The following is a 15,248-nucleotide window of genomic DNA, read 5'->3' as shown; positions in this document are numbered from 1 at the left end:
GAATGGAAATATGTTATATTATTTTAAGTAATCCACGTACATTTTTTCAACTTTTATTTGTTACTTTTCGGTAGAAATCTGCATGGTATCGGTAGATCTACCGAAAAATCGGTAGACCTGGCATCTCTGCCTTCTACACTCACACTTCAGATTTTGGTGCATCGCGAGCGGCACAGCACCGCGTTGATTTAAGTCTGAACGCGCCATAACAACCTGAACTAAATTTTTCCAAGGATGATTGTTTCAAAGACCGAACATAAATTTATTGATCATAACTAATCCAAATTTTTGGCTAAAATTTCGGAACCAAGCCAATAATAAATGTTATTTATTAGGCGAACCACTTCAAGAAAACCAGGATCAACGGGAACAAGATGGTAATATAGGCGAAGATAACAACTGGATTCCTATGGAATGGGACAGAGCCGTTGAAGAAATCACATGGGAGCGGCTTCTGGGCTTGGACGGGTCACTTATGTTCCTAGAGCATGTGTTCTGGGTGATAAGCCTGAATACTCTATTCATAATAATATTTGCTTATTCCCCCTACCACATGGGGGTCTTAACTTTGAATCTGTTCAATTTGCAAGAGTATGCTTCTGAAAGTCATTTCGAAGGATTGGTTACTACTCTCGTGGGCTATAATAGTGTCGGTTTGTTGTTTTTGGTTTTGCACAGATTTTCAGGGTGGTTCGGTTTATTTGCAGCTAAAAGAGTGTTAGGTCTTTGCTATGTCGTTGTGAAAGTTGCGATGCTGTCGGTAATAGAGATCGGAATTATTCCGTTGGTATGCGGTTGGTGGTTGGACATTTGTTCGCTGAATATGTTTGATGCCACTTTAAAAGATCGAGAACAAAGCTTTCGGGCGACGCCAGGTACATCCATTTTTATTCATTGGCTTATTGGCATGGTCTATGTATATTATTTTGCATCTTTTATACTTTTATTGAGAGAAATTGTGAGACCTGGGGTTCTATGGTTTTTAAGAAACTTTAACGACCCGGATTTCAGTCCTATTCAAGAGATGATTCATCTTCCTATTCTGGAACACATCCGAAAGCTTATTATTTCAGCAGTTATCTTTGGTAGTGCCGTCCTTCTAATGCTCTGGCTGCCTGTGAGAATCATCAAAATAATTCTTCCAACTTTTCTACCTTATACCGTTTCTCTAAACACCGAAAGTCAAGTGAACGAGCTTAGTCTAGAACTGTTACTATTGCAAGTGATATTGCCTGCACTACTTGAACAATCGCATACCAGAGTGTGGTTAAAAGCTTTCGTTAGGTGGTGGTGCAAAATAATAGCATGGGCATTGAACTTGCACTCGTATTTGCTGGGAGATCAAGCAACTACTAACGAAAATGTAAGAGACAATGCAGACAGGCCAGACAATGTTCCTGGTCAAGATGGTGGAAATCTAGGAGCTGTACATCAAGCCTTATTCATGATGGAACCCCCCACTGGTAAGTTGAAAATAGTGATTTTGTCTAACTTTACAATTTCATTGTCTTACGAAGATGTATTTTATATCAAAGTTTCCGTTGAATGTATTTCAAACTGTTTTCAACTGAATACTCAGTCCCATTTTAAAGCTATATCAGTAATAGCGAGCAATTTTTCAATTACAATGTGTTGTGCACAAACACGACTGTGGTCATGAATAGTTGTTTTAACTGGACAATACATTACGCTTTTAAAGAGGATTTGCGTATGTGTCTGATAGTGAGCCCTCTTCAATGTGTCTAGAAAATGTTAACGGATTCTAACTTTTGTTCAGAGAGTAGCTTTACAAACAAAATCGTATTTAAAAAAAAAATTCTTCAGTCCTATAGTTCAAGTTTAACTTGTGTATTTCGAAAACCGTCCAGTTCTGAATACCTTGGCAACACCTTGTATATTAGGAGTTTTATCAGGTTTCTGTTTTCAAATCGTTTTTGATGATTTTTTTTTCCTCACAAGTATTTTTTGAAAAGAACCAAATCGATTTTTCGAAGCGATAGCGAGCCCTAGGATTTATCAATCATATTATCTTTGTTTAAACTTAATTTATTGGCTCTTAATATTTATATTATACATGAACCATTCTGCTCTATTACCGCTTTTTATTTATCAGGTAGCTTTACTATAGATAAGTTCTATACTGTTCAGGCGGATTCATTTTTTTACAAACTGCTTGATGGGTATTTCGCCTCAAAAATTTTCTCACGTCTTTTATTACAGATTGATAAATAGTGTTCCAATTTCGCAATAATAACGAATTATTTATCAAAAAGTAATCAAGAACTATAACTAGCATATATCTATTAAATATTTATACGCAGGTGTTTATAATTAATTTGAAAAAAAAATTATTCACATTACTGGCGTTCACAGAATTCATACACCGGTGACAAACATTCAAGTCCGTATTAAAAAAAAATAAGTTTATTATGGTGGGCCAAAACGGAAGCATTAAATTCCCGATCTGATTTATATTGAAGGGAATTAAAAATTGTTCTATAACTGTGACAGTTATTTTTGCATGTTTCTCGAAATAAGCTCAGAGAAAAATAAAAATGGTTTTCATTTATTTCAAGACTAAGACCTTGAATTCGTTCATAGTTAAATTGAGAACGAAAAAGGTTTTACCTTTGCTAATAAACGCACAACATAAACGTACTTTAAAAAATAAAAATAGTTCTTGAAATCGCGAAAAACTTAGATTGTGGTCTTCACAAGAGCTTAAACTTTGAGAAATTACTCGTGCTTGCCCCAGCTATACGCCGAAAAAGTCGTTCGAACTTGGAAAATTTGGTTTGTTTCCAAATAAATGAAGAACGAAATTTTATATGTGAAGTTTTAAAGCGCAATGTTATTAATTTGTCCATTGTCCAATTTATTCCCGATTTAACTTCGTATCATTTACGGTTTCTCCTTATCTTGGGCACATATACGGATCGAGATTTAGGATACGAATCCGTATTCACTTGAAAACATCCGCGTAAGGCAATGAAAAGACGAGTAAACCTACATTGTTAATTGAATGTGCTGTTACCAAGTGGCTGAAATTTATATTTGTTTCAGGATATCAACCATACCAGCGTCCAAAATTCTTTCACGCTCGCTTATTCTTTTTATTAGTAACAGTGTGTTGCTCTCTGGTGTTATTTTCGGTTATGGCTCTCACTGTGCCAGTTTGGTTAGGGCGCCGCGTTATGACGCTGTGGCTTGTTGGAGCACCGCCTCCAGGTCCCCAAATATCCGCTAACGCAGCCAATACTGAAGTTAAAGTGCACGAGCTGTACACCGCTGCATGTGGGCTGTATTTATGCTGGGTGGCAGCTCGTGCGGTAACTTTGGTTTCAAGTTGGCTGCCGCAAGGAAGAGCCGCGATGTTAGATAGATTGAAGCAATGGTGTTTGTTGGGATTGAAGACCATCGCGGCCAGTGCTTTGCTACTAGGAGTTATTCCGCTTTTGTTCGGTTTGCTTTTAGAGTTGGTCGTAATAATTCCATTACGCGTTCCAATTCATCAGACGCCAATTCTTTTTATATGGCAAGACTGGGCGCTTGGCGTTCTCTACACCAAAATTGCCTGCGCCGTTACTATAATGGGCCCTGATTGGTTTTTGCGAGCAGCTATAGAACGAGCCTACCGTGATGGCATTAGAGACATGCACTTGTCCTTTGTTTTCATGGAACTTGCTCTGCCCGTTATAGTATGTCTAGGCTTTGCATTAGCAATACCATATGTAATGGCTTATTCAATAATTCCGCTATTCGTCACGAACTTACAGTTCAGAAATGTAATTGCTCGAAGGCTGTATCCGTTCCTACTTCTAGTAGCCACAGTAAATACTATCATAGTTTTGCAAATTAGACAATTCAAAAAGTTGTATGAGCATATTAAAAATGATAAGTATTTAGTAGGGCAAAGGCTGGTGAATTATGACCACAGAAAAACTAAATCTCAAACTTCTGCAACTTAGAATACGGAAGAGTTTTAAGTCTGTCTTTTGAAAGCGCTTGATTTGTGAGTTATGATGTTACTGCTATTGTGTTTGTTTTTTCTATGACAAGCACTGTATTTTATTAAACTTTTAGTCAAAAGTCGATTTTCTGCAGATTATACTTCAGAATCTAATACATTTACAGAACTATATAATGCAATTACATCGAACAAAACAATTCAAATAGCCACAACATCATAGCTGAAGTCCTGTAAAAAAGCTTGTATCAAGTTTAGTTGTAAATGAATATTATTATGGTATTGATGTTGTCAATGCAGTAAGACTTGAAATTTAGGTTCTAAGAGAATATGAATTGCTTATTATATTTGTTAAAGGAACAGTGAGGCTAAGAACTGTAGAGAAGACATTACTTAAATACCTGCAATTACGGAATGTTTGAATAGTCAACAAGGTTTCTACATAATGACTGTTCTATGATATATATGATTAAATAATTCTGTGATATACGTAATTCACTAAACCTTTAGTTAAAAGATGGTCCTTAAAATTACAATTTGAAAGTGGCACGGAACCAGGTTTTTAATGTAAATATCTGTATCTAAATTCAGAGATTGAACGTAGGTTGCTTAAGCTTCAGATTCATTGATCAGTTCAGGTAATAGTTCTTTTTTGTAAAATTTACGCTTAACGACTACTGTTCAGTGTATTATAATAATTTTATCAGGATTTCTACAAAAATATAATTTTTATGACAAGGTTTTACCATATATACATGCTGAAAGCGATAATAGAAACCTAACCTTGAGAAACCTTAATTTTTCGTTTATTTCCGTTTTATTATTTCAGAATCAGCCCTACAAATTAATTGTATTACTTAAAACAGTTTAATTTTCGGAATATAGTCGCTCGTATTTCGATTAACCATTATATAGACGATTTTTTTCACTGTGTAAAAAACCTAAAGCATTGTAATCTGTAATTGTTCCGTTATATTATTTGGATCTGGATTTTCCTCAGAAATAAATATTTTTATTAAACAAAATTTGTGACATCGTGTGGACCTAATTTTTCACTGTATTCAGTGTGTCCCAAATTTGATCCCCCGTTTTAATATCAAATAAAAACACTAAGAAGTAAACTAGCACAGTTTCAGAAGTTTTTATAGGGATTTGAATTTTCCAAAAAAGTCAAGGTTAAATGCTACCAATTTAGGTGAATTTATGAAAAGTTAAACTTGAATGTTTGGTTTTTTTTCAAATATTTGAATACTTATTGGGATGCTTAATGCATTTTTACACCAATTTATCCGCGAAATATTTTTAAAAAATTGTAGTCTTCTTAGTTTTACTGTGTTGAAATATACCTTTGATTCATTTCAAAGGTGTAATTTGCTCTAGGGCGCATTGGCTAAATAAACGCATTTGTATAGCGCAAAGCAAAAGTGTTGACAAATGAAAAAACCCAATTATTTTTAAAAACTAATTACTGATTAACACCTGGAAAATCTGCTCTCTTTGATGCGAAAAATGGATTGGTCATTCTGAAAGTATTTATTTGGCAAGTGATTCAAGCGAGCATGAATCCGGTTGACGCAAATAAACTTTCTAACTCGATAATTTATTAACAATGTGATTAAAGGATGTAGGCGGTTCAGGCGTTGATGTTCTGATAATATCTTAACGTTTACCTAGTCTGTCTACAATAAAGTCCCAGTATAGATATAGATGCATGACAACTTCGTCTATAATTTTCCCATGTAAACGTCGAAAATTTGCTAATTCTGAAAATTATGGTGATTAAAACCTACACATCTCAAAACATTTGTAAGAAAATTTATGAAAAACAGAAATTTAATATTGCAATAAAATAAGTAAAGTTGCTGCAGCTTTGCTAATATAACCTTTCGTCGAGCCTTTTGTGCTGCTGGGAATCGAATTTGAAACACACTGTATATATTTGTAAAGCTAAACATTTATTCAACATCAGCATATTCTCATGTTTTCCACGGTTACTTTAGATTTCCTGTGAGCGACAATCGCAATGCTTTATAGGTTTTATTATGTCTATTTTCGTAAAATAACTTGAAATCTTATTTACGCCATCATCTAACAATAATTACTGTTATAAATTAACACTACTAGTTTTGGTTGGATTGTTTAAGGGTCCATTATCCAAAATAGTGCTAAAATTCTGGTTTGGCAGTACATAGTGTATGTCATAAAATCCAGATGTACTAAATAGGTTCAGTTAATAGAAATACGTTTTAGAAACTGGTTTCATTAGGCAAGTGCCTCAGTGATCAGATTTTAAAAATCCACACCGTATTTCGCTTAACTATATTCAGCACAATACTTATTTTCATTCAAATTCCTTAATCACATTTCCATTACTGTAAAATCTGTAAATTTAAAGTAAGATATACTATAATAGCATTATATAGTGAGTGTCTGCGAATTAATTAATATAGCTAAAAAGATACAATATCCGCTACTGTTTTTTCCCCAAACCTATATGTAGAGATAGGTTTTAGGTACGGTTATTAATTCGTAGACGCTCTACAGAATAGTTGGATCAGATCTGCATATTTATAAAATCATTAAGTATTAATTAGCGTTTTATTTATATGTTTAGTTTAAAAGAGTTTTAAGAAAACCATCAAAAGTTTTTCTTCAATCGGCAAAACGCTTCTATTAAGGTAAACAGTTACTTACATTAATAGACTTTTCGCAGGACGTATTTCGCAGACAACCCCGAGTTCTACAGTTGATAAAGGTAAAATTTTTACTTTTGTAAAGAGCATACATCTAAAAAATTTCATTATATTCCAGAGCTGGATGGTTTCAAGTAAAATAAATAATTTCTAAAGCATAACTTCTTAATTGTTAGAGTTTTTTTTGTTTTGAACACGCCCATAAGTTGGTGTTCTTAATGTTCGAAATAGTTAAATATAATTTATAATCCGGCTTGAAAGTTAAGGAGGTAATTTTATCTGAACTAAAAATCTTTTACTTCTTGTTCAAACAGAATACCTCAAGCGCTGAAGAAGGTAATGAAGGGGCTTAGGAGCTAAATACTATAGAACAATTCGGGATTAGACCTACTAGCTAATAGAGCCCAGGTAAGTGGCATAGCAGACTTTTACATAGAGCAGTGTATTTTGATCTACAATATTACTTACCCACCCTTTTGACTACTTGTATTCGAACGCTTATAACTGTGTTATCGGGATTCGCACTCATCGCTCATTGTATGTACAGCCTGGATGCGTTTCAAAATGCATTTTCAGTAAATAGCAGAGTTGTTGATTATATAATGTAAAGGATGGTCCAAATTTGCTGGTATTAACAGAGAACACCTGTTTTTTTGAATATAACGTTTAATAGCTCAAACACCTTTGGAGAAATCTTCACGGTCTGCCAACGTATCGGGCGTTTCTCAATTGTCGACCTTTTTGTAAATTACCTTTAACTTTTTATTTCGCAAAATATGTGCATTCTGTTATTACAGCAGATTCTTTGTGTGATTGTTCCTAAAATTTTCCTTAGAACCAAATCTTGAGCCAAGAAAGTGTGAATATAAACTTTTATAGCTTAGTTTTATATATTTAATGTTGAGTTTCTTGATGACCGTGAATATAATTAGTGATAGGTGTTGCTTTCTGTTTTTCGGTTGATCGGTTAATAGATAGTGGCAAAAAAACGACTATTTTTCTTCGGCCAACGTTTCGGCTTTATTTAATATCGGGAATCGAGGCTCTAAAAAGTAACAAAGTGGTCAGTCTTATATCTGAGAACATTAAAGTTGCATTCCCTAACTAAGACCGTTGAAAATATGTTTCACATAAAAACGTAAACTAAAAGACCACCAGAATTAAAATCAAACATATATTTGGCCCAAGAAAAATAGTCTTTTTTTCTGCCATTATCTATTGACCGATCAACCTAAAAACAGAAAGCACCTATCACCTATTCATATATTTAATTTATAAACTAAACACGAATATGTTTAACTATATGGTTTTTATTACACTTAAAAACAAACAACAATAAATAGCATTTAAAAAAACAGCAAAGGAAACCATATTAAATTGCATGTTAAATAATGAAATGTATATATGGGGCGTATCAGGGGGGCATTTTTGTAATTCTCTGTGTTTGAAGATATATCGCTTGAGAGGTCAATAAACTGATTTCTTGATTGATTAATTTTACCAATTTTAAAAGAAATTGTTATTCTAAAATAACGAACAAAAACTGAGTTGTCATAATGAAAATGGAAATAATCATAAGAAAGTGTGAATTGACAAAAAGTTGAAATCTAAGGAAATGGTGACTTATTTTTACTTTATGGTAAAGGCACATTTAAGAAAAAAATTTTAGTAAACAACGAAGTGGTTGAATATTTAGTTTACGGAAAAACGGAAAACAACATAAATAATGAACAAGGAAAGTGTACTTTCTTGAGTGTAAAGTATCTAAAATTAGAACTGTGAAATTAATTGTCCATTGACTATTATGTAAAACTTGCTAGAAAATATTACAAGTACTTTTTCGGTTAATGTTACTACTAAAATCAACAAAATTGATAATAAAAGTATAATACAACTAATGCTTAAAACAAACAATAATAAAATACAACTAAGCGATAGCCTTTTCACATATCGTTCAACGCCCGGATATATCACAATAATGCGTTTTCATTTAGTTTTTAGGTAATAAAGTAAGCACATAACTTAAAATTTAAAACTTAAAATTAAAAAAAATACTTATAGGCAAAGGGACTAGTAACTGGTATACCAGTTATGTATACCACGATAGAAGCAAATTGACATGAAAAGTTGCTTTTTACGATTTATTCTCAGTGGACTCTAATTATTAGCCTAAATAAATAATCATAAAATTTTACAGCCAAGAAAGCAGATAGAAGTTCTAGCTAATAAATAAAGTATGCAATAAGTTATTAAAGTTCGAAAATAAATGTTTTAAACAGTAACAGTAACAGTAACAGTTGTAAAATAAACAGTTTAATATCAGAAATGAAAATGTATAATTCGCCTGATCTTAAAGAGTTTTTTTAATTACTGGAAGTAGCTATGTTTTACCAGCAAAACTGAAGAAACTGTAGATAAAAAACTAAACTGCTCAGCAAAATTACTGTTACTCACCCAAATTTTCCATAACTTTGGAACTGGATAAATTTTATTGCTTCGAGAAATTTGTTTTCTGATTGAAGCGTTATTTAGCCCTATTTGTGTTCTGATTCACCTCATAGAAATTTTCTGCAGGGTGGTAAACAAAAAAATGCAAAATTTTGCAAAGTTTGGTATGCTCCTAGTAGACAAAGAGTTTTATTAGATGCCGCCACCCAATAAAAATGGAAAAACGTTTTAAAATAATTCAAATAGCTCGAAAAGGTTTTTTAATTTGATATACAAAAGCTAAAACTTCATAGACTTCAATATAAGGTAAACATTTGATATTCAGGGCTGCACGAAAAATTACTTAAATCAGAATTGCCCTCAAAATCTGTGATTCTGGCTGACTTTCAGCTAAAGTAAAATACATTTTCCAAGAATTCATGGGTGCAACCCTGTTTATTACATTTTGTTCTCAAGTTTATTGCGAAATTTAACCTTCAACTTCAGCCTTCGATTTTGATACTCGGTTCAAAAGAAAAAATATATCACTGCAAGGCGAAAAGGTAGATTTTTTGGAAGAATCTGTAATCGAACTCTGTAAATAAACAGGAAGATGAGCGAAAATTAAAAAACGGAGACGTTCTTGAAGACATAAGGCCTATCTTCGCGCTTGTGGTGTAGAAATAAAAAAAAATCTTTTTTTTTTGTTCAACTCAGATTTGGATCGTTTCATTGGCCACCCTGTATAAACTTTATCTGACGCACTAATTTTTCGGCAAACCACGACTTAACCGAAGAAGAATTGCACTAAATAACCCTTCAAACATAAACCAAATCACTTGGAGCCATCAAAATGTATCCAGTTCCCAACTTAGTCCAAATTTGTCAGTGTAAAGTTGATTTTCTTGAGCAGTTTATACATGTCATAAAATAAAAATAGGAATTGCTTTATTAGAATATTTTAAAGAAAATGTGTTTTTTTTTTAATTGATGACGGTGATGAGATAGGAGTGTCGATGCAACCTTTACATCATTATTAACTGATAGGTAATAAATTGATCAGTTACGTGTTGTTTCAGTTTTATTTAATTTAAACTTGTGTTTGTTGAGCTATAATAGATTAATATTGTTAAAGATAATTGAACTAACGAGCCAACCGAGGTTGAAATATTTTTCCAAAACTGCTTATTACTTACTTAAACATGATATAACTGTAACCTGTAGCCTGTAGATTATTATTACTTAAACATGATATAAATAGCCTGTAGCCTACAGTTATGTATAGTCATCCCAACTAGTAGATATATTTGTTGGATCTTGAGATTTAATGAGATTGAATTTAATTTTCGTATTTGTAGTTAGAGCAGTTGAAGATAAATTTGATTGGTTTCCAAAGACAAGTGCATCTAAATTCGGATTGTACGATAATCCAAATGGTTTTACGTGATAAATCAAGTATTCCAGCAGGTACATGTTTTGGGTCGAAACGTAATGAACTGATATCAGGTTGTCCGAACAACAATCCATTCCCTAAAATAATGTCAGATTGATTGCTGATTGAATAAAACAAGCGGAGTGGAAGCACTTCTCACCGATTTAAAAGGATAATACGAATAACTCCAAAACCAAAAATCTTTCTTCATTGCTTTTAGGTTCAAAAAGTCGGTGGCAAACAGTGGAAGAAACGTACTGCGACCTTCGTTGTCTCGCGAATCACCCGCTTCTACACCCACAGCTTCCAGACATTTTCCCATTTCGGCGTCTTCAGCTCCCGTATTGTCTTCCTTACATTTGAGTGGGTTTGGCAGCGCTTCCTGCAATTTGATGAATTATTTCGGTACCTACTAAACGTTCAAATGGTACGAACTTCAACAAACCGTCTCAAAGCTTCTTTGCTCAAGACGTATCCCGCGCCACCGCTCATATATCCTTGCTTGGCATACGGTTTAAAGCGAAACCCGAAATACACCGGATCGTTGCTGTTATGATAGTGCAGCATATATCTCATATTTTCCATTATGGTATACCTAGAACAAATTCCATTAGAGTGATTATTTATTTTTTGTTTTGGAGAAAATGTCCATTAAGGCTTTAAAATTGGCACACACAATAAGCTATTGCAGTTTTTCTCGAAGATATTAAAAAAAAAATTATGAAAGTTTTCACCTTGTTTTGAAAGAAATCCAGACTTTTTCATAGGGTCTCCCAAAAGACCCAGTTCGTCATTTAAAATAAACAAATTGAAGTAGCTGGGGACGAAGGGGTTGTAAGTAAGTGACGAATATTTTCATAAAAAATCGTACAACCATTTCCGTGAAGTTGCGTTTTACAGTGTTTTTACATAAAATAATTCATATAAAAGTTTAATTTTATGTGGGATATTGAAATAATTTATTACTTACAGGGACTGTATATTCTGGAAATAAAAACGGTTTTCATAAGATTGAATTCGAAAACTTGAGGTGGATTTGTTCTCACGTAAAACTAATTTTGATGAAGCTGTCGCGTCCATATACTGTGGCCACATGGCAAATTCTTGGGAATACTGGTACAAAAATTCTTAGAACTTTTTACTTGGAAATTAGAATCACGGTTATTTTTTTTGGATGCATTAATCCTTTTTCGAAATGTATGTACCTACCCCTTGTAAAATATTGCAGTATCCGTATTCTATGCTAAAAAAATGTTTTTGCATCTTTGCCATTTACGAATTTTCCACGTATCGCAATGAGCAATAGCGGGAAGAATACATATAATTTTATTTCATTAAATAATTTTTATTGGCGCCTCAAAATGGTATTTGCTTTGGTAGTTAGTAGTTTGCTAGTAGTTAAGAAAGACATAATTCTCCATTGAAATCGGATGATGGTCCCGTAAACGTCCATTTCTCATAATCCCGAATTCAAATGTTCAATGTGTTCGCTACCTGCTACTTACATTTCTCATTTTTTATTACATTTCTGTATTATTCCATATTACGTTCAAATGTTCCATAAAACGTGGCAAATATATTTTGGCAGGAGTAGCGTAAACTTTACCCTCTACCCTAAAATTTTTTGCACTAATACACTTATGAATTTAACTACTTGCCCAGTGCGGATGAGTGTTTCCTTCGTCAAAGTATGAGTATTACGTAGGAAGAAATCCACATCACGTTTCATTAAAATCCATCCGATTTTACAAAAACTATATTTTTTTGAAGAAATTTGACGATCAACATTGGAAGATCCAGACATTTTTGGTTAATAACAGTTTTTGTTTATAAAAAAAAAGTTTTGTTTGTTAATAAAACCAGATGGTGAGCGGATATTTTCTAAAGAAAGCAGGGTTAATTTATGAAAAACGCTCAAGATTAAGTGCAAATAAAGTGACAACTATTATCAATAACTTTTAATGCAATAATATGTTCTATTATTTGTTATTTTATTTTGTAACAACAAATAATCAATATTTAGATATTTATTTTGTTATCACTTTTGTCGAGCGTCCCGTGACGCACACCATTTTTTTCTAATTAAATTTTGTAGACTGTTGGATCTAGGTAGGTGTTGTATCGTTTTTTTGCTGATAGCTGATAAAGTGCCAGTTTCGATTATTAGTTGATTAGAGCAAGAACTTATTTTTTCCGAATTATCGTTCTTGTTTTTATATATGTTTTGCATATAATAACGAACACTCAACACATAAAACTTAATTTACTTAATTAATCATATTTGTTTTATCATCATGTGTTAGTCTCAGTTTAACACCTTCGGTTTAGGTCTAATAGTTAAAAAAACTCAAAGCTGTTGTACTATATGTGTATATAATGTTACAATCTTGAGCGTATTTTTAATATTTTTTCTGTACAATGGCATTTTATTGATTTATCTAGTGAAATCGAAAAGGAAATGGTCCATATGCAAAATCGTTTTTCATTTAAAGATTGATAGGCAACAGCTTAACAAAAAACAGCTTTGTATTATGGATTTGACTTTCTCACTTTTTTATGACTTCCTTTAAATTTATTTCATCTTTATAAATTATTTAAACATTTTAGTTAATATTGAAACCATTCAATTAAAATGCACCCAGTAGGTATAGTCCAGAAAAATGCCATTTGAAAATTAAAGAAAACGAATTCAAGAGCTAATTTACTGCATCTGTAATTTGTCTAATTCTTAGCTGAACTAAATGTGTATTAATTCCTGTTTTTTTTTTCGTGTAACTTACGTGTCGTCGTCTGCTTTGAAGAACCAGTCTGCTTCATCATAGTAATGCTCGTAAAGGTATTTAAATGCTTGTTTGGTCTTTCCCCATAGATTATTTCGATCTTCGATCACAGGCAATGCTATTGAAGGCAATGAAGAATCTAAATAAATAAAATAACTGTGATGTCGCAACGAACTACAAGGAGTTAATTTCAAAACGAACTATTTTAAATATCGTTTAAATTTGAAAGCGGAAAAAAATATCATCATTTTTAAATTCCAAATAATGTAGGAAATCGGAAATAATCAGCTCACGGTTTAGAGGAGAAAATGTGTCATGCGTTTTAAGAAATATTAATTAATTAATATTAACGAAATATCTGGCAATTTATTGATTTTCCTTTTTTAATTCCACAATTATTAATCGATAAAATCGTCATATTCAATACATTATCTCAAAAGTTTAGTGCATATAAATTTTACACGGACTTGGCGAAGACGATTTGGACAGGATTGAATTTTGCAATTTAAAATATTGAGGATTGATGTTAGTTTGTTAAGGGATCTGACTTCTCTAGACTTTTGCTACCCGGTCATTTGAAAACCGTTGTGTATAAGAAAACACCTAATAAAATGTAAAAGTTGAAAGATGGAATGCAAGCGATTTTTTGCTTATATTTGACCAATTTTCCTACCAACTAGATTTAAAACCGACAGTACAATTACCTAGCGAGTAATTTATGAAATAAATTATAAACGATAAATCAGTAAATGTACAGATAATTTACATGACTCATGAGATATTTCTATCGATATATAATATAAAGTGTGTTATTTTTGTGGTAGTAAACCTGCAGTCAAATTATGAAGAAAATGGAAGCAAAAACTGACAAAATCTGACTGTACATTAAATATGTTTATTAATTAATCTGGAACTTCGGGAAAATCAGTAAATTTGTAACTCAATTTATTTTTGAAAAGTAAAAGCAGTCGGCGCCTCGGTATTCCAGCACCAAAAGTAACCAAATCGTGTCTCATTTCCTAATGTATTGTGGAAGAAGGAAATTATACTTTGGCGGAGAATTCTTCAATTTTAGTTTGCTACTTGCTATGGTTTTTCTTATTAATAATATTTTATCCTGCGTTCCTTAAAGTAAGTAAAATTTTGTCTAAAGCATTGTCTTCCTGTGCCCGACGGATACTGATGCCTGTGGGTTTTAAAGCATTTCCGCTCCCTAATTCGTCAGAAATGCCGGATTACCAAGAACCTCCTGTATTTTATACAAGTTTTGTGCAATTACTTGACAAGATTATTTTTTATTTTTTATTTTTATTATCTATTATTGCTATCAATATTATCTGAACGGAATTTTACTGCATACAAACGAAATATGATGATACCTTCTACCGTGCTCATGAATATCAAACGATTGCAGCGTTTTCCCCAAGTGGCTTTTACATGTATTGCTTTGGAATAGTGGTTTTCAGGGCCGGTTAAAATCCAACAGAAAACACGCACTTCTTCATACAGTTGCTTGGCCAATAAAGGGTTAATTGCGTGATCATGATCACGATCCTCGTGGCCTTCGACAACAGTGATTATGGGCTCTTCAGTATTGTCCCTATAAGTTCCATTTCCGTTACTAATGTCAATTTAATCAATATGTTTTTAGGGATGTTTACAACACTTGCTTTTTACACTTTTTCTTCTTGGGGAGATTTTAAAAAATGTGATGGGCGGTAAGAACAATTTGAATTGGCATCATGTACAGAAATAAATAAAACGGATAATAAATAAATAAGATATAGGCAAAAAAATTATATATTGTATTTTCTAAATTTTATGATCTGCATAGGCTAAAATTATTTTCCATTATACAGGGTTATTCACGCTATACGGCCCGGAAGTTTGCGGCTAAACCGTTTGATTTTTAAAAAGTATTATTTTATGAATTGTCTGATGCCTACCGA

General features: G+C 32.6%; 2 protein-coding genes across 6 annotated transcripts in view; one reads left to right on the top strand and one right to left on the bottom strand.

Moving 5' to 3' along the window:
* The window catches only part of LOC109538320 (E3 ubiquitin-protein ligase MARCHF6), a 10,946-nt gene extending 4,389 nt beyond the window's left edge, over positions 1-6,557 (top strand). For all 5 annotated transcript variants that reach the window (XM_048664261.1, XM_048664260.1, XM_048664258.1 and 2 more), the window contains 2 exons: positions 336-1,463; positions 3,064-6,557. In XM_048664261.1, the coding sequence (XP_048520218.1) occupies positions 336-1,463; positions 3,064-3,968 (2,033 nt within the window). In that variant the 3' untranslated portion in view covers positions 3,969-6,557. The remainder of the gene's footprint in view (positions 1-335; positions 1,464-3,063) is intronic.
* A 2,077-nt stretch (positions 6,558-8,634) lies between these two features.
* LOC109538321 (glycoprotein-N-acetylgalactosamine 3-beta-galactosyltransferase 1) overlaps positions 8,635-15,248 on the bottom strand; it is a 10,956-nt gene continuing 4,342 nt past the window's right edge. Inside the window, exons 3-7 of the mRNA XM_019905505.2 lie at positions 14,679-14,899; positions 13,300-13,438; positions 10,955-11,114; positions 10,680-10,901; positions 8,635-10,617 (exon numbers count right to left, since the gene is read on the bottom strand). Coding sequence (XP_019761064.2) covers positions 10,363-10,617; positions 10,680-10,901; positions 10,955-11,114; positions 13,300-13,438; positions 14,679-14,899 — 997 coding nt within the window. The 3' untranslated portion in view covers positions 8,635-10,362. The remainder of the gene's footprint in view (positions 10,618-10,679; positions 10,902-10,954; positions 11,115-13,299; positions 13,439-14,678; positions 14,900-15,248) is intronic.

This window comes from Dendroctonus ponderosae, unplaced genomic scaffold, assembly GCF_020466585.1.
Source record: "Dendroctonus ponderosae isolate FM_Combo_2020 unplaced genomic scaffold, Dpon_F_20191213v2 Dpon_F_20191213_2, whole genome shotgun sequence".
Taxonomy (NCBI): domain Eukaryota; kingdom Metazoa; phylum Arthropoda; class Insecta; order Coleoptera; family Curculionidae; genus Dendroctonus; species Dendroctonus ponderosae.
This window is presented reverse-complemented; position numbering and strand designations above follow the sequence as displayed.